A 20,687-nucleotide genomic window follows, 5' to 3' on the forward strand; every position below is an offset into this window, starting at 1 on the left:
CAAGTTTGTTTAAGTTAAATGATTTTATGCTTTTGTTGTGAGTTATTGGCTGCAGATTCATATTTAAAATGGGGGAAAAGCAGAACACACATTACAGTGAAACATTAACCACTCAAAGGGGTAGCTAATAGTTAAATGCAGCCACAGACATTGAAAGTCATAGTAGCACTATTGTAACAGATTGACAATTTGCTTTAAAGTTGAGTTTAAAGGACCTTGATATTGTTTAGCCTCCCTCATGTAGTTCCAAACCTGTATGACTTGATTTCTTCAGCAAAATGTTGGGTTCTGATAGCCTTAGTCCCATTTAATTTTATGGAAAAAGAGCTGCACCGTCAGCATTACAAAATATTTTCCAAGGAAGAAATCAACTTAAGGATTTGCATACACATGAGGGAGGTTAAGTAAACGGTAACTTTTTTTTTTTTATGTGAACTGTCACTTCCCAATATCAGCATGTAGTTAACTTGGATTTGTAATGTAACAATCTCCTGTGTATAGCCAAAACCCTCTGATGTGACAAAGGCGTCTGACAATATTTGGCAGAATAGAATTCAAGTATCCTAGCAAAGGCATAGCACATTGTTACAGCTGTATACATCTCATGATAATACTCAAGACAACTAAAATAAGATGGGGATGTTTCAGGAAGCAGTAGTTAGCTCTCAGCCTCTGGATTGATTGGCAGGTAGGAATTAGTGCAGGCAGAGAAACTGTAGATGGTAGGGGTGCATCAATAGTTGGCTTAGAAAAGATGATTCACATTCCCACACTGTGAGTTGGTGTTGCTGGTTGGTTTAGCCCAATGGTGCTGCATAGCCATCCTGCAAAGTCAACCTCCTCTGCCTCAGAGTTCTTTATGAAGGTATGGACCTGAAAAAGGTTGAGGTTAAATCAATTGCTCAGCTATTCAAAGAAAAGGAAAGAATGCACTATATAAGTATGTGGACTCCAAATTACTGGGTTTCTGTAATTCCAGTAAAGGCCAATTTTAATGCAACAGCATACAAGGTCATTCTAGAGTATTGTGAGCTTACAAATTTGTGGCAACAGTTTTAGGAGGGCCCTTTCACTGACAGTGCACTAAGTGAGGTTCATAAATAAATGGTTTACAAAGTCTGGTGTGGAAGATCTTAACTGACCCTCACAAAACCCAGGCCTGAGCACCTTTGGAATGAACTGGAATGCCGACTGATCCGGGCCCCCCTGTCCAACATCCATGCCTGACCTCACTGATGTTCTCGTCTAAATGGGAGCAAATTAAAAATCTAGTGGAAAGCATTCTTAGAAAAGTGGATGCTGTTAGGGAGGACAAATTACTTTTTAATGCCAATTGTTTTGAAATCAATGCTTAACAAGCACATATGGGTGTGGTGTTTGGGAGTCCACGTACTATTGGCCATACACCGTATCTCAGGAAATATGGTCTGTTCAAGGAGTAGATAATAGAAAAATGTAGTTCCTACCATCAGCTGCTTAAGGTCTGCCCTTTCTGCTGGATTTTTTATTAAACTAACAAAAAAGTAAATCAATTAGTAATAAAGTACATAAAATGTACACAGACAGAATATTTGTTTCATCTGGCAGCAGATTTCACATAGATTTTTTTTGGCTCAACCACTAGATGGCACATCAAGCATCACTGAAGAAACATAAAATCATGAGACTGTTGCAGCACAACATTTCTGTCATGTCCTATAAAATTAAATGCTGATAAAATCAAGTTTTTGCTTACCACTTGTTAACAAATTCTTGAAATTCTGCACCAAATATGCTTGGCAGCTTGGGAGGTGGCTGAAAATGAAAAAAACAAAACCAAACGGCTCCATTAAGCTCAAGTAGAACAACCAACAAATCCTCACTTTAAAGATTACTAAACTGTTTTATGGCAGTGAAGTAACTAAAGCACCATTGGGAGCTTACTTCATTGACAATATAGTCAAGGAGCTCAAATATAGCCATAGGAGGTCTGCTGTCTGGACCGTATGCTGAAAAGACAAACATAACTAATATATTATCTCAGGATTGTTTTATAGTACTACTGTAATGTAAAAGTGTATAGCAGAAACAAATAACTGATCGGTTTCCACATGCAGTAAAGCCTCCAATAGCAGAGACACCTCTGTATAGGATGGCAAACAGACACTCACAGCTACCGGGTCGACCTGGGGGCCTGGGTTTAGGGGAGGCCTCGCTGGCCGATGGGTCGCCCTCGAGGGGCTGACCAAAGATTTGCTCCAGCTCCTTTGCATCTGGTGGTGGAATAGGGAAGCGTCCGATGGCCATCTCCACCAGAGAGAGACCCATACTCCATATGTCAGACTGGACAGAATAGTGAGTCCCTTGAAGACGTTCTGGCTGCAGATGGACATACAGAAAAAGGGAGGAGGATCAACCGAGAGAGAGAGAGAGAGAGAGAAAGTGGGAAATAATTGTTATCAAACAGGAAGAGATATAATGAGAACAGGAGCCTGAAAAAAACAGACAGCCCCCTTGAGATACTCTGATCAAACATTCAGCTGGGAATCATGTCTACCGGTACTTGCCTTAAAAGAATTGCAGTGTCAAAGTATGTAGTTTCTACAATTCTCGATTAATTTATCAAATAATTTAAAAGTGATTTATCTTATAATGTTTTCATAGTTAATGCATTAATCCATTCATTTCTAAGAAAACTGTATAATAGACCTATGTGTATTTATTAGTTGTGTCAATTTGTGGGGATGATGTTCATAGATCTGGTAAAATTGGAATTTGTAATGGCAAAATTCACTTACAGACATATAAGATCTGGTGCCCACAAACGAATTGGCCATGGAGTCAATAAGCTGTCCACTCACACCAAAGTCACACAACTTGATTTCACCGCGTGAGTTCACCAGGATGTTGGATGGCTTTACATCTTAAGACAAGGACAATGTTCAGTTAGTACAATGTCAATAGAAAAGCTAATTAAAAAATGTCTGCTTGAAATAGTGTAACACTAATCACCTCTGTGCATGATTTTGTGTTTCTCTCGCAGGTAGGACAGGCCTTTTATCACCTGCATGAGAGAAAAAGTCCAGTAACATGAAGTACTCTACTTCAGCCTTATTGTGTGGAATCAGTCCACAAGAGACCATTGAGATAATTGGGAGAAAGTTTACTGGGATACCAACCGCAATGCTAACTTTGCCCAGTATTTGCTCTGGGATCTTGCCTGCTTTCTTCAAGGACTGGTCCAGGGAGCCACCATCCTACAATAGATGATTGGTGATATATATTCAGCAGATACACTTATATAACTTTCACACTTAACATATAACTGAACTATGGAGGTATTTTCATAGAAGAATATTGAAAAGATATTATAAGCAATTTAATAACATTTATGGATCTATAGATGAGAAATTATTAAATACATATTTCTAAAGCTGACAAGTAGATAGTACACATTTCAATGAAATATAGTAAAGATATGCAGTTAGGGCCACAAAACTTCTTGTTTAAATTATGCATGTTGATAAAAACCAAGACTGAAACCAAGAGATGCAAACGACAAATCATTTTTACTTCGAGGAGTCATTTAGGATGCATTCACACTAGAGCTTTTGATGATGAACAGAGTCCATTTGACGACAAAGTTTGATTCGTTGGTGCGAAAGCAGTTTTTCGAGTCCACTTTAAAAGTCGTCCTGGGTTTCATATGAACTCGAAGATTGTATAAAACTAATCCATCCTGAAGTGAACCACTATTGATGACTTTACAAGCTTCCGGTCACACTTCTTATAGTACAATGCATTTCTCATAGCTGATTATATCAGCTAAAATTGCCTTTGTAGCGTGGCTTCAACTATTCGCAAATGCAGATCTGTGCATGTAAAGTTTTGGTTATGAATTCAAAGGGACAAAAGTAGTACACAGAATAACACTGTGAAACTTACAGTGCTAACTGTGATACTGTGAAGTTCCATGGTTCAGATCCAAAAGTACAATTTGAAAAGAGACCCACGAGGGCAAGGGAAGGAGATTGGTATTAAACTTGGGTTCGGACATAGCAATCGAACTAAGTGTTAAAACTAATAACACAGCTAAAGTAAAAGGTTCTTTTCATTTTCCTCTGTATTATGTTTGACATTGAGAGTAGAAAATACCATGTGCTCCATACAGATGCTGATCTCTCCGTCACTGTAGAAAGCCCCATAGAAGCCCACTATGTAGGGTGAGTTACATTCATGCAGCACCTGCAGCTCTCTGATGATCTGATTTCTTATTGCTGGCTTGATCTCTAGGTGAATCAACTGTTTAAAAGAAGAGAAAGCGAGAGGGCTGAAGAAACAGTGCAGCGGCATGATGTCTGCTAAGGGAAGCCCATTTGATGTGTGACTGCCACAGCACTGAATACTGGCTCACGAGGTTCAAGCTCAGAGTCTAATTTACATGTTTTATATCCCTGCTTATTCAGTCATGCATACACACTCTTATATACACAAAGACAACATAAACTCAAAATTGACCCAATTAACTTTCTGCATGTATGTCTCTGCTCTTACTGTGCAATGTGCGCATGACTCATCAATACAGTATAAGTCTGTTTTCATTATAATTAATCAAACTGAATATGATTTTCCACCTCTGAAATAACTATTCTTCTCCACTGATGTAATAGCAAACCATGTTCGATCCAATAAATCCTGATGGCCCCACCCTACATTATTTTATGTTAATCCTCTTATGAAAGGTAAAATGTTATTATTATTTCAAGTTATTTCTAGCTTAAAGTAAATAAGGTAATTCATTAGTAATGAAGTAATGCATATACTATATACACTCACCTAAAGGATTATTAGGAACACCATACTAATACTGTGTTTGACCCCCTTTCGCCTTCAGAACTGCCTTGTTCTGGCATTGATTCAACAAGGTGCTGAAAGCATTCTTTAGAAATGTTGGCCCATATTGATAGGATAGCATCTTGCAGTTGATGGAGATTTGTGTGATGCACATCCAGGGCACGAAGCTCCCGTTCCACCACATCCCAAAGATGCTCTATTGGGTTGAGATCTGGTGACTGTGGGGGCCATTTTAGTACAGTGAACTCATTGTCATGTTCAAGAAACCAATTTGAAATGATTCGAGTTTTGTGGCATGGTGCATTATCCTGCTGGAAATAGCCATCAGAGGATGGGTACATGGTGGCCATAAAGGGATGGACATGGTCAGAAACAATGCTCAGGTAGGCCGTGGCATTTAAACGATGCCCAATTGGCACTAAGGGGCCTAAAGTGTGCCAAGAAAACATCCCCCACACTATTACACCACCACCACCAGCCTGCACAGTGGTAACAAGGCATGATGGATCCATGTTCTCATTCTGTTTACGCCACATTCTGACTCTACCATCTGAATGTCTCAACAGAAATCAAGACTCATCAGACCAGGCAACATTTTTCCAGTCTTCAACTGTCCAATTTTGGTGAGCTCTTGCAAATTGTAGCCTCTTTTTCCTATTTGTAGTGGAGATGAGTGGTACCCAGTGGGGTCTTCTGCTGTTGTAGCCCATCTGCCTCAAGGTTGTGCGTGTTGTGGCTTCACAAATGCTTTGCTGCATACCTCGGTTGTAACGAGTGGTTATTTCAGGCAAAGTTGCTCTTCTATCAGCTTGAATCAGTCGGCCCATTCTCCTCTGACCTCTAGCATCAACAAGGAATTTTCGCCCACAGGACTGCCGCATACTGGATGTTTTTCCCTTTTCACACCATTCTTTGTAAACCCTAGAATTGGTTGTGCGTGAAAATCCCAGTAACTGAGCAGATTGTGAAATACTCAGACTGGCCCGTCTGGCACCAACAACCATGCCACGCTCAAAATTGCATAAATCACCTTTCTTTCCCATTCTGACATTCAGTTTGGAGTTCAGGAGATTGTCTTGACCAGGACCACACCCCTAAATGCATTGAAGCAACTGCCATGTGATTGGTTGATTAGATAATTGCATTAATGAGAAATTGAACAGGTGTTCCTAATAATCCTTTAGGTGAGTGTACACTCTTATCATTTTATACTGTATTATGAGTTAAAGTTAAGTTAAAGCCTAATTTCTGGTACCAGTGAGAGCTTCTCTCTGTAATTGCCAGAGTGTCTGCGTTTTATAGTTGATAAAGAGCTGCTTTTTCTAATGAACACTGAGAGTCCATTGTTTTGTGTGTGCCTTAGAGGTGTTTTGAGTCTGTGTGCTTTGTAACATCTCTGACAACCCTTCAGGTTGCTGTTTCTTCCCTGGGAGCTCTCATATTATGGAAGTAATGTTTCATAATTTGATGGTTATTTTGGGTGGATGAAAAACTTTATTTCCTCAGGCAAGTTGTAGCCCTGTTGTAGTTCATTAGAAAAAGTATGATTTCACTCTAAAGGAAGAAAAGTCTACAGCAAAAAACCTACAGTACATGATGTAAAAATTGTCACTACATGCATTACATGTGCAACAAATGTAATGCTTTATTTCTGCAATGTCAAACTTGCGAACTAGTAATCTAAAAAAAATATATGATGACGTCAATAGCTGATGCCTTCAATATATACTGTAGAAGAAGTAACCGCACAGCCTTGTCTAAGCTCTAAAATGGCATCCAATTCAAGGCTGGTAATGACAATCAATGGCCTTCTCTTGCAAGCTTGATGCTGATCAGCTATAGGTGAGTAAAGCCTCAAACACTTCCAGGTTGTTTGATGATGCCAAGTAAAAGCTACTTGCACCATACAGTAGCTTACCTTTCTGGCCATGATGAGGCCTGAGGGTCTGTGTAAGACCTTGAAGACAACCCCTCCATTGCCTGCACCCAACTCACAAATCTTCTCAAAGTCATCATCTTTTAACTCTCCGACCTTCTGCTTCTGGGTGAGAAAAGCCTCCAGGCGCTTCTTTTGCTGCTCATCAAGCTCCAGTTCCTCTAGCTTCTTTTGCAGAGCTTCTAGATTTGTTCTAACACACAAACACAGCCAGAAAAATGCAAGTTAATCATTGTGAATAGAGCTGTTCAGCCATGATGTTAATTTATAGGCAAACCAGAAGGCTAATTCGCCATAGGTTCCCTTGGGAATTTCCTATTGGTTTTTATAATGGGATTTTTCCATTTATGAGTAAAATAAGTTCCAGCCTGATCTCTGAAAACGTGGTAAATATGTTTGCAAAAATAAATCACATGCTTCATTACGCTTTTCGCTGCAGTATCCCAATTAAATGTCCAGCAAAGGCTACCAAAAGCGACTTAAATTGTTCGTAATCAGACAAGGTTTTTAACGTTTAATGTTTTGAGTAAAATGTACCTAAAACTTTAACCTAAACCTAACCAATAGTGTCCTAAAAGCAAATGCTACATGAAAAGCACACTTTCTGAAGCAACCACATTATTCCATGCCACTTATATGACACATTCGGCTCACGTGTCAGCTTATGATAATAAGTGTGTAAATGTAGGTGGGTTTGTAATACAAGCGTTAAAATGTATTGTTTTTCAAATGATGTCTTAAGAGGGTCTCGATTATCATAAAAGCAGTGTGTGAGTAAAAGAGCTTAAAATAATCTCTCCTTGTACTAGTGATTTTTTGAAGTTGAATAAAATGCATAGCTGTTCTAGTGCCTCTAGTGTTAATTTCACCTGGAAACTGTGTTGAAACTTAGAACACAGCACGTACTGTAAAACCCAGTTTACAAACCTTTTGCTATAGTAGGCTAATGTTTATTCTATGAGACTATGCTTATTTAGCTCAATAGCAATATACTTTTTATTTTAAACACAGCTGCTTCAAAATTCATGTTTGAGGTATGAATGTGTGCTAGTTTCTGCTGTACAACAAATCGTCTAAGTACATTAAAGTATTGTTTAATCCAAATCTGCCATTATAATAACCCATAGGAAAATCCTAAAACAGCCTATGGCTCGAAAATTCTAATTCTCTTACGGGTTTTTGAAGTCAGCATCTTAAAAGGTGATGTGTGTAATTTTCGCACTACTAGTGTCACCAAATGGAATTGGAAAAATAATACCCTTTTCAAACAGGTTGAAAACAGGTTTCTCCTATTGGTCAAAGAAACATAATGTATAGTTACTCACAATTGGTGTTCCTGGGCTTGAATTATTAATAAGCTTGCAAAAATTCACTGTTTGCTAATTTATTTACACCAATTTTATTGATGATTTTGTTGTTATGTTTGGTAAGTTCGTACTTTGGGAAGTTAAATCACATTCATTATAAAAAAAAAAAAAAAAATGTATCTGTTTGTTACCATCATGATTTTTTTGCACTAAGTGTTGAGTTATGCGTGTGCAGCTCTGGATCTGGTTTCTGTTGTCATTAAAGCAAGGTGATGTTGTCTGATAGACTACTTGTATGCATTAAGCTTTCCCGCAAGGCTTCTGTCATGTGGTACATGATTAAGTACGTAAAAAAAACAAAAAAACATTGAAATGCCAGTACACTTTTAAAAGCATTTAATCTTTGCTACATTGCTTTAGTAAAATGTCCAAACACAAAGTGTGTAAAATTGAACTGAAAAAGAGTATTACAAAGTAAACTCTACTTGAGAAGCTCTAATTAAAGCCACCAAGAATTGTGTGTAGTCTTTAATTGAAAATGTAGCCTGTTAAATTTACTAGCAATTTCTGTGAGGATAGAATTTCTCACTCCAAATTTTATTCAGTGTAGTTTACTTTTGTGTATTACCTGCCATTTGACCAGAAGTGACAGCTAACAAACCAAATTTGATATTATTATCAAACCACACTATGAATTCTGAAGAAATACAGAATGAGTTTGTGTATTGTTGCATTCGATTTTGTTATTCTTTAAAATACAGTCATATCCTTGCTTTGTACTACAGGATGAATATGTCTGTCTGCAACCATAATTTCCTCTGTTGTGATCAGTAGAAAGCCAAACCTCCATGACAACTGACAGCATGCTGAAACATATTCCCATCTTTTATACAGAAAAAAGGTAGGACTATTGAATGGGGTATTATACAACGAGTGTGTGTGTGTGTATGTGTAAGTAGTGGGAGGGCTTTATAACAGCTTCTTCCTAAAGCACTGTCTAAGGAAACAGGGAGTTCCTCTAAGCACTTGAACTTTTTCCTCGGCCCTGTTGTCATGGTGATGCATTTCCTTGGCTTTCTGTTGGAAGAGAAAACTTCCATGACCCTCCACTCTCCATCCTTTCTTTCTCTCCTTCAACAGCACCTTGTTTTTCTCCACTGTGGCGTAACTGCAGCCTTTAAAGCTAGGTGGCTTTAACGTGTGTCTTTTAAGATGAAGTGTGTAATCCCCCCCCCGTCATTAATCAAACAGATACTTCCATCCCCATCTCAAAACCTTGGTCACAGTTCGTGCGTGCTAAAAACTATGTGAGCAACTCTGAATGAGTTTATCTCACAGCACTCATGATCGCACATCAGATGGCAAGATTTACATTGAAAATTACTTAGTTTTTGGGTTGTTTCTCCCAATCGTATGCCTTCAGAAGACTTAGAATATGAGGCACGAGCCACATTGCTACTTTTATGATACTATTGGTCCCTTTTTTAAGCTTTAAAATGAGGCATTATCCACTGCCATTTAATTGAATAGACAATCCACAATAATCATTAAAACATCTCCTTTTGTGTTCCACATAAGAAAATACTTTTTTTCAAGGGTTTGGAATGACGTGAGGGTTAGTAAATTATGACAAAAGTTGGTGAACTATTCCTTCAATTTTAGATTATGAGTAAGTAATTTGACATAAAACAATTTTTACACGTCTCTTTTAACAAACTCCTGAAAATGTAAAATGGGGAAAAAAAGAGTGAATCTTCTTGTGCATTCAAATGAACCAAATTAAAAGCCTTGTGATGCAGCTGTTGATCCTAATTAGGAATTCATATTATCTAAACTGATCTCAGGCTTCCTGCTGCTTGTGTTTCAGTGTAAAATAAAAAATACTCAATGCTGTGGTGCCACACATGTTGCAAACATCAGTGATGTGATCTTATCTCATGCGCTGTATCTCCAAAAACAATGTTTCAGGACCATCAGAAACCAACAACACTGCCTCAAGGGCTTTTAAGCATTCAGCCAATTCAGATGTAAAACATGTTGTCCTGCTGTTGAACATTATTCCAGACCACCACAACAACAGCCCAAGAGACACTCACAAATAAATTTACATCAATGTGAACATAAAATATTATAGCTCCAGGATAAACGTGCATGACTCAGGTATGCGAGGGGGTTGAAGAGAGAATAGTACAAAAGTACTCCAGGATGTAGGCTCTTTGTCTAATCTATATGCAGAATCAGGCAAAGTGTTTTCAATTTCAACAGCAAGGTCAGATATAACCATGGATACAAGGCTGCAGTGTGGGTGTAAGTGGGTGGTGTGGGTGCACAGTGTTGGAGAACGTGATAATGGTAAAGGCCATAGAAGATACCAGAATGGAGAGAAATACTTCATAACTACTTACACCTTGTGTTGCATGTAGGAGGGTGAACAATTACTTCATATCCAGAGTGAACTCGGTCACTGTGAAGAGCCAAAGAGATCGTGAGCGAAGATACAAAGCTTATAATCTCACAATGTTACAACTGAATCTGTAGTCTTGCTGGATTGAAACAGCCGTGCAATGATACAACCACTTACATGATATAAATTATTCATTACTACTATGTAGTAATTTATTTAGTCTACCCTTTGATATGCCATTATATTTTAATTGAAAGGGCATATACTGTCTGATAAAAGCAATATACTAAAAGTGTTTAACCTTCTGAGACCTGAGCGTGACTGCTGTGTGAATTTTCACATTTATGATTTGTAACTAGTAGCATCTAATAAACATGCCAAATTTTTTATTTATATATATATATATATATATATATATATATATATATATATATATATATATATATATATATAAATATAATTCTAGAGCAAATAGTTTCCCTGAAAATGGATGTCAACATATGTGGACAACAGGATTAAGTTGTGAAATTGTAAATAATACCAAACTATAGAAAGTCAGATTTGTTTGCTATGTTTCCAGGAGTGTTGGTTATTCATGTTTTTCTGACGTTACAAATATTACAGCTGATTTTCTGTAAATCTGCTTTGGAAAAATGTGCATTGGGAAAAATATAAAAACCATACAAATCAAAATTATTTTACTTTTATGTTACAATGTTTTTTTGTTTTACTTTGGCAACAAAATCTCAATGTTCTCTCTTTGCACTGTCGAACAATCAAGTGATAGCCAGCGCTGAAGCATTTTACCAATCAGAAATTGGCCAACATCTTCCAATCACTACCAACACTGTTAAAATAAAGTTATACATGATAAATTCTGAATCTAAGTACTGATTTCCATTGTCCCATGTCTGCCAAACATGTAGAGTGGTCCAAACATCAAAAGAAAATGCACATCTTTTTTACAATCTTACATTTCATCTTTAAAAAATATACTTGTTGCCGTCGTCTACACTTTCCTATTTGTAAGTCATAGGAAATTATGAAGAGGTGTGCTGGATACATGTTCAAACACAGGAAGTGGTCAAATTCATCTATCATGCCTGATTAAGAGAGGAATGTGAATGTAGACACTAGGGAATGCTGGGATCTGCTGAGGCTAGACAGAAGCAAACCATTTTTCTCCGGCGAGAGAACGAATCCTGAGATTGTGTCCTGTGGAAAATATTTAGCTATACTCTATAAATCTGTCCTGAGGTTACATCTGTGTTGCCATCTTCAAGAGTTAATTCAAACAGGTCTCTGACAAAAGCACAATAAGTGAAACAAATTCGGGAACTGGTAATAATAGCCTATATAACATATGAATCATCAAATTCTTCTTGATGCAGTATAGCAGCAGTAATACACCCAGCATCTCTCTTGTTAAGTAAAATGGAGAGCGGCAGATGGTGCTATGGTGTGTGTGGTGTGATTGTGTGACACTGTGTGTTGTTTCCTATACTGGACATTTTGAAAAGACACAATGCACTCTAGAGCTTGTGGCAGGCAATAGCTTCAAAGGTATTGCTGCCAAGACAATTGAGATGAAACAGTATTGACAGAGTCCAAAATTATTATTCATGCCAAAAGCAAAAATAGGCTTTGGTGAGCAATTAAAATGGAATTACTAGCCAGTTGGTAAGTAACTTTGTGAAGAACTGCAACATATTACATGGATTAAATCACAAGAACTAAAGTCAGACCCTTTTTTATCTGACACAAAAGACATAATATATATACACACAGTATATCACAAAAGTGAGTACACCCCTCACATTTTTGTAAATATTTGATTATATCTTTTCATGAGATATAATTTCACTGAAGAAATGACACTTTACTACAATGTAAAGTAGTGAGTGAAATTGGGCCCAATTAGCAATTTTCCCTCCCCGGTGTCATGTGACTCGTTAGTGTTACAAGGTCTCATGAATGCGGAGCAGGTGCGTTAAATTTGGTGTCATCGCTCTCACACTCCCTCATACTGGTCACTGGAAGTTCAACATGGCACCTCATGGCAAAGAACTCTCTGAGGATCTGAAAAAAATAATGGTTGCTCTACATAAAGATGGCCTAGGCTATAAGAAGATTGCCAATACCCTGACACTGAGCTGCAGCATGGTGGCCAAGACCATACAGCGGTTTAACAGGACAGGTTCCCCCCAGGACAGGCCTCGCCATGGTAGACCAAAGAAGTTGAGTGCACATGCTCAGCGTCATATCCAGAGGTTGTCTTTGGGAAATAGACGTATGAGTGCTGCCAGCATTGCCGCAGATGTTGAAGGGGTGGGGAGGGGTCAGCCTGTCAGTGCTCAGACCACGCGCCGCACACTGCATCAAATTGGTCTGCATGGCTGTCGTCCCAGAAGGAAGCCTCTTCTAAAGATGATGCACAAGAAAGCCTGCAAACTGTTTGCTGAAGACAAGCAGACTAAGGACATGGATTACTAAAACCATGTCCTGTGGTCTGATGAGACCAAGATAAACTTATTTGGTTCAGATGGTGTCAAGCGTGTGTGGCGGAAACCAGGTGAGGAGTACAAAGACAAGTGTGTCTTGCCTACTGTTAAGCATGGTGGTGGGAGTGTCATGGTCTGGGGCTGCATGAGTGCTGCCCGCACTGGGGAGCTACAGTTCATTGAGGAAACCATGAATGCCAACATGTTCTGTTCAGTCCCTTCAGAGACTGGGCCGCAGGGCAGTATTCTAGCTTGATAACGACCCCAAACACACCTCCACGACCACTGCCTTGCTAAAGAAGCTAAAGAAGAAGGTGATGGACTGGCCAAGCATGTCTCCAGACCTAAACCCTATTGAGCATCTGTGGGGCATCCTCAAATGGAAGGTGGAGGAGCACAAGGTCTCTAACATCCACCAGCTCTGTGATGTCATCATGGAGTGGAAGAGGACTCCAGTGGCAACCTGTGAAGCTCTGGTGAACTCCATGCCCAAGAGGGTTAAAGCAGTGCTGGAAAATAATGGTGGCCACACAAAATATTGACATTTTCACTTAGGGGTGTTCTCACTTTTGTTGCCAGCGGTTTAGACATTAATGGCTGTGTTTTGAGTTATTTTGAAGGGACAGCAAATTTACACAACGCTATACAAGCTGTACACTCACTACTTTACATTGTAGCAAAGTGTCATTTCTTCAGTGTTGTCACATGAAAAGATATAATCAAATATTTACGAAAACATGAGGGGTGTACTCACTTTTGTGAGATACTGTACAGTCCTGTGCAAACATTTGAGGCACTTGTGAGAAATGCTGCATAGTAAGGATTTCTTCAAAAATAATGCCATAAATAGATTTCCATTTCCAAATAGCTGGCCATAACAATTTGGATCTTGTCAAAGTCGCTCGGGTCTTTACTCCTGTCCATTTCTCCTGCATTCAAAATTTTGACTAGGATAATTGATTGTTCGCTTACTATCTAATCTACCCAGACACTGACATGTGGCCTTGTTATAAGATGATCAACGTTATTCGCTGTCATAATGATCATAATGTTTTGGCTCATCTGTGTATGTGTGTATACACACACCTTTTATTTTTTCCGGTTCAATTGTGGCTAAATGTTCTCAGCCTAAAAAACATGGAATACATTGTACATGAGGTACTTCAGGGCCAATAAGAAAGAACTTACTAAAAATACAGTAATATTAGCTGTTCTCTTTGAGATAGGCTTGCCACGACAGATTTAAAGCAGAGGCTTCTGTAAAAAAAAGTGCTGTCACAGTATTTAACATTCCACTGAACCTCTCTCTCTATAACACTGACTTCCAGGATTGAATCACAGCCACACTGACACACACACACACACACACACACACACACACACACACACACACACACACACACACACACACACACACACACACACACACACACACACACACACATTCCAAAGCGTGCTCGCCACAGCCTGTCCTGCTCTACATAAAGGAATGTATTTACTTTTTTTTTTGTAAATACTGAACACCTCCCCCCTCCAAAACATCCCTCTTATAACAGTAATACAACATCTGTGGAAATAATATTCTAATATGAACTAATATTCAGTTTCCAATTCAAGACTGCACATTTATCCTTAAATAATTAATTGTCTCTCAATGACAAATGGCAAGACTAAAAAAGGGGTAAAGTGTCAAAGCTCTCAAGTGAGCTCTAGGAAACAAAATGCAATGACATGCACCACTGACTCGAGCTTCGAGGAAGGACACTCATTGTCTCAGCATTACAGTAGAGAAAATCACAGGCCTGTCATTTAAAGGTGGCACAGACACAGGTGGTCAGTGGTCATCTATATTTGTCTGTGTGGATGTGAAGCCAGCAAACAAATCAAAAGGTTGCCGACATGTGTTTCTATACCTGTTAGTAAGTAAAAAAAATCCACCATAATTACTTAATGAGGTAAAACTAGTATTATACTGGGGCTCAGTGTAGTGTGACATGTTTTCAAATTAGTTCCCATCTCTATTTATATACTAGGATCAACATGAAAGTTTGCCTGGATTTTGGCCACTACACATTATAAACACAGACACTGACAGGTCTTTAATCTTTCTGGTCCATCTCCTATAAGAATGAAAAGCCTAACTGACAGCTTTTTTGATTAGAAACACATTAGAAATAAGAGCCGAGATGTGTTAGTTGCTCTGTCCAAAAGTGAAAGTATACCCATTGATCTTTGATATTTATATTTTTGTAAACTAATAGATATTAAATACTAATATATTTCTAGACATTTCTATTATACAATGGTTACATCCAACAGCACTGGAACACTTCACAATTTGTATTACTCTGTTTCCCAGTGTCCGTGGCTTCCCAATTAGTGATGGTGATTTTGATTCATCATTCTTTAAAATGTTTGATTCCTTCAGTGACCACTTCTGGATATTTAATATTTATGCCAGTATGTGACTACTAATGAGCGTCTTTTATGTTATGAGTAATTGATTCAAACAATTACTAAACTGATTCATTACATTTAAAAATGACCACTGCAACAATAGAAGAGAACAATAATGATTCATTCACTTTTTGATTTCACAATTGATTTGTTTAATAAAAATAAAAAAAAACACCACTAGTTCAAAACTCAGCGCAGAGACTGGAGTTGTGCTTGATGCTTTGACTTCTTTTAAAACTATTGTCACTGAAATATATGGTAATATTTGATATATTGACCAATCCTTTTGTTTATAAAAAGGTATGTACGTGTGACGCAAGCTGTGATCTATATATGCCCAAAGGAATATTCAGGGTTCAATAAAATTTAAGCTAAATCGACAGCACATTGGTGCCATAATGTTGATTACCACAAAAAATTATTTCGACTCGTCCGTCCTTTTCTTTAACAAAAAAGCAAAAGTGGAAGTTACAGTAAGGTACTTACAATGGAAGTGAAGTGAGACAATTTTTAGAGGGTTTAAAGGCATAAATCTGAAGCTTAAAATTTTATTAAAGCACTTTCATTAATTCCTCTTTTAAAACTCATGTATTATTTGAGCAGCAAAGTTGTTTAAAATAATCATTTTTACAGTGGTTTTAGGTTTTAAGAGTTTGTTGACATTACATCGTCATGGCAACAAAGTTGTAATATTGAATATAACTACACAGAAAATGTTTGTACACAATTTCATCACACTTAAATCACGTTAACACACACATTGTTCATATTTGGTGGCTATACATTTGAAACTACATTTGAGAGTATTTTATTGTTTACAGATTGGCCCCATTTACTTCCATTGTAAGTGCCTCACTGGAACCCAGTTTTTTGCTTTTTTAAAAGAAAATAAATATTATATATATATATATATATATATATATATATATATATATATATATATATATATATATATTAAAAAAAAAAAAATTATGTAATCAATATTATGCCACAAATGCTGTAGATTGAGCTCAACTTGTATTGAACCTAGAATATTCCTTTAATGATATATGTCGACTACTTAATCACCATTAAATTACAATTTATAGGTTTATAATTATGTTGGCACTCACAAACACTCAATGCACAATATATAGCTACACACGTAGCAGGCTACACAACTAACTTAATTCCAAATTGTAATAAAATCCGTTTGAAATATCTTAACACTGAGCAATGCTAAATGTATTAAAACCATTTTCGAGTCAAGTTATATTCCTAATAAGCCAAACAATCCCTGAATTTTTCAACTCAGTTTCGTAGAGTATTCTAATACGTTATTTTGACATCAAATAAAAGCGTAAAACTCAAGCCCACTCACTCTGTGGCCCCGGTTCCGTTTATAGCGTTCCCATCTGGAATCGGGTTCAGCTGGATCGGCTCTGGCTTCCTTCGTTTCTGCATGATGAAATCTTAATAGCTGGGAACGCAGAAGTGAAATGAACAATTCAAACAGGAGCGATCTGATCCGCAGACTACACCAACTCGCTCACCGAGAGAGCAATGATGCACAAGCTATGATTAGCCTATCACACCCTTCCAGTAGCTGTTTGCTTTACAAAAAATAAAGACAGAAGGAAGAAGTCAATGGTAATCTTGCATGGCCCCCTGGCTGCTTTGATAAAGGTGTTGTTCAGAAGGATAGATTATTCAGGGAATAAACAGGGTATATCTAGGGTACAGAGATTGTCTCTTTACGTCATGCAAACATTTACATCAGTCTTCCGGACCGCATGACTGCCTGTACACAATGTCCTCATCTGCTGGTTGAAATGCGCAATTACTCGTTAACTCTGTATTTGCCTACTTGTTACTGAAAATCATCAAAACGTTTTAAGAAATTTCAACAAACATTCATCATTCATCCAGTGTTATGTGTTTATGTATCAGAATATAGGTTTAACGAAAAAAAAACAATCGCCATGAAACACATTGACATTGGACTGAATTCACTGTGTTCGAGAATTGCATGCTTGAGATGAACTAAGACACAAACAGGTGATGAGAAAATAAAAACAAAAGAAATCAAGGTACATAGTACATATCACTTGTGAACATGATATTTTTTGGGCAAGCCGGTATTGTTGAATTGTGCAAAAATGGAAAATGTTGTTTAATTGGATGTAGGATTGTTCTTAAAATACTAGCTGGGAAATTAGCCTTCACACGACAAACACAGATGCAAACTCACCTTTCCGCTAAAGTACCATTTCTGAAGCTAACTTTCAAAATTGTCATTATTAAAATCACTTGAAAGGTTTACTTTAAGTTAAAGTAAGTTTTTCAGCTTAGTTACACATAAAAAAAAAACTTTATATACAACATACAAGTCAACAGAAATTATACATCTGGAACACCTGCTATGACTTTCTCACCATTTTCACCTCTCATGAGTTTGCATCCGTCGAGAGTCTGCCATTTTATTCAAAAAATATAATTGTATTGTCATCACAGAATGCTACAGTATTAAACGCATTACAAAATTTGTCGTTGGAAATGACAGTGTTAAATTTTTTTAATAACTTTCAGAGAAGAATTGACAAACGACAGAATTCTCTTGTAAAACATGTGTATACACTGTTGAACATTATTAGTCACAAATTAAACAAACTAGTGAGAGTGTGGAGAGTTTATTTAAGGGAGTTCATTTTCTTAAAGTCCACAGGGCCAAAGGTGCCCATCAAATTACATAACCAACACATCACATCCATAGTCTTATAGTATGGTCATTGGTCTTACTTCATTAACTCCTTAAAATAATGGTTTATTTGCTTAGCAATTAATATGTTATATCATATAACAATATATGCTAACATCCAATTTATTCCATTTAAAATCATACAGGGAAAACAAATAACTTCTGTTTAGAAAAATCTGATTAATGCTCGCATAGCAACCTCAATCACAATCTTTGATCAATATTTTCAAGCAGCTTAGACAACAATCCAATTCTGGAATTATGTCACCAATAAGATATCGGTAACAGTTTAAGATAAGGTTCCATTCGTTAACATTAGTGAATGACTTGCAATTAACATGAACTAACAATTAACAATATATATTTTTACAGCATTTGTTAATTTTTGTTTATGTTAGTTAATACAAATATAATTTTCATTGTTTGTTCATGTTAGTTCATAATGCATTAACTAATGTTAACACTGCTTTACTCTATGTTGAAATTTACATTAACCAAGATTAATAAATTATATAAAACTATTGTTCATTGTTAGTTCATGTTTTACTTATGCTGTTAAGTAATGTTTATAAATGGAACCATTTTGTAAAGTTTTACCAAATATCTGATTTCTTTAAAGAGATAGTTCACCCAAAAATGAAAATTCTTTCATCATTTACTCATCCTCATGTCATCCCAGCTGTGTATGATTTTCTTTATTCTGCAGAACACTAACAAAGATTTTTTTTAAACATTTTCAGCTTTGTAGGTCCACACAATGCAAGTGATTGGAGATCAAAACTTTGAAGCGCCAAAAAGCACATAAAGTCAGCTTAAAAGCAACCCATTTAACTCCAGTGATTTAATCCATGTCCTCTGAAATTATCTAATTGATTTTGGGTAAGAAAACAGACCAAAATGTAACAATTTTTTTACTGTTCCTATTGCCATTGCAATGTCTAGCCATGATCATGATCTCAAGCTCAATTACACATCCTATTGCTTGAGACATGCGCAAAGCACTAGCTGGCACTAGGAAGTGTAATTGAGCATGAAATCATGGCCACAAAGGAGACTGTGGATGTCAAGATGAGTTATATTTTGATCTGTTCTCACACAAAACCGATTGAATTGCTTCAGAAGACATGGATTAAACCACTGGAGTCATATGGATTGCTTTTATGCTGACTTTATGTGCTGTTTGAAGACTCAAAGGTTTGATCTCCAATCACTTGCATTGTGTGGACCTACAAAGCTGAAATATTTTTCTAAAAATCTTTGTTTGTGTACTGCAGAAGAAAGAAAATCATACACATCTGGGATGACATGAGGGTGAGTAAATGAGAGAATTTTCATTTTTGGGTGAACTATCCCTTTAAGTGTAATGTCCCACCATTTCCAGTTCCTTGCTTCTTGGGTTATTGCTTATAAAATAGATTCACCAAATAACCTTCAGATGTTTTGTTCCAAGCTATTACTCCTACAGCAGCTATTACCAAAACACGGTTCTCAAGAAGTGGAAATATAATGATCAAATATCTATAAAGCCAAACATTTCACCAGAAGTCCCATTTGGAGATTAAATATACATTAATACAAATCTTCTCTACTCTCATCAAGGCCTTTAATTTGTCTGCAGCCTATAGTAAATAGATGCCTCTTTTTTGCTTCATCCAAGTGGTCTCCATCTCCAGCATTCACTGATCATGCAGATTCTGCCTAATCACTTATCTCTGCTTATGCATACCCCTTAATATTGTTGGATCCACACATGCATACACTCAAAACTAAACATGCAGTCAGGCATACAAACACCTATATACTCTCAAAGAGTGAGAGTTAACCGTCCTAGGATATGAAGTGTCCAGCCAGCCCTGAAGATGGTGCTGTATGTGAATACTCTCAAGCATTATGTCACATGGAGAATTAACTATTTGTTTGCAAAAGTCCATTGAACAAAGATTTCAAAATGCAAAGATAATGTTTTAGATCCACATACTTCCTTTAGATGGCTATAAAATAAAAAAATAAATAAAAAAGTACAGTACACAATGTTCTAAACATGGTTACCTCAACTGCCAGTGTCTAAAAATAAATCATTTAAAATGTACAGTTTCCACAAAGTAAATAGGAGTAATGTTACTCATCAATAATGATTGTTGTTTGTTGTTGTAGTACCACTAACCTGCAAGCTGGTCAAACAATCTGCACTTTTAAATTATTTATGATTTTGAATACATTAAGTACTAACTCGTAGCACCCCTCATGAAGGTTATGTGCTAACTGACAACTTTATCTACAGCTTTGATTAAATAATATTACAACACAGATATTTATTTTGTTTGATCTATTTACTCTTACGAATTTGAATGACTAGGCCTACAAAGCATGAAATTAATATGTTAAGGCAATGTTTCTGAATATGTATGCAACTGCCTTTATCTTGGCTCAACAAATAGGCCTAGACGGAGAGATTATACTGCATTGTAAGCAGTATATCACAGACTTTTCTAACTATAAACATAATTTAACA

General features: G+C 37.0%; 1 protein-coding gene across 2 annotated transcripts; it reads right to left on the reverse strand.

The window, feature by feature from the left end:
* Positions 1-12: 12 nt before the first annotated feature.
* LOC127661536 (dual specificity mitogen-activated protein kinase kinase 1-like) lies at positions 13-17,199 on the reverse strand. 2 transcript variants are annotated; one of them, XM_052152288.1, is made up of 12 exons: positions 16,799-17,199; positions 6,752-6,962; positions 4,135-4,281; positions 3,159-3,236; positions 2,992-3,043; positions 2,778-2,902; positions 2,151-2,358; positions 1,924-1,988; positions 1,736-1,794; positions 1,394-1,512; positions 1,143-1,245; positions 732-873 (listed from the first exon to the last, which is right to left on the reverse strand). In XM_052152288.1, the coding sequence occupies exons 1-11, from the start codon at positions 16,879-16,881 to the stop codon at positions 1,145-1,147; spliced, it is 1,248 nt and encodes a 415-aa protein (XP_052008248.1). In that variant the 5' UTR covers positions 16,882-17,199; the 3' UTR covers positions 732-873; positions 1,143-1,144. The 2 variants fall into 2 exon arrangements, with proteins under 2 accessions (XP_052008249.1, XP_052008248.1); XM_052152289.1 differs by lacking the exon at positions 1,143-1,245 and having other exon boundaries at positions 13-873; positions 1,467-1,512.
* Positions 17,200-20,687: the final 3,488 nt, after the last annotated feature.

Source organism: Xyrauchen texanus, chromosome 21 (assembly GCF_025860055.1).
Source record: "Xyrauchen texanus isolate HMW12.3.18 chromosome 21, RBS_HiC_50CHRs, whole genome shotgun sequence".
NCBI classification, from domain to species: Eukaryota; Metazoa; Chordata; class Actinopteri; order Cypriniformes; family Catostomidae; genus Xyrauchen; species Xyrauchen texanus.

Coding starts and splice junctions, on each gene's coding strand:
- LOC127661536 (XM_052152288.1), bottom strand. CDS start 16,881: ATGCAGAAACGAAGGAAGCCAGAGCCGATCCAGCTGAACCCGATTCCA. Junction 3,237..4,134: donor GCATCTGTATGGAGCACATG/GTATTTTCTACT, acceptor CATCTATTGTAG/GATGGTGGCTCCCTGGACCA. Junction 2,903..2,991: donor ACACAAAATCATGCACAGAG/GTGATTAGTGTT, acceptor CCTTGTCTTAAG/ATGTAAAGCCATCCAACATC.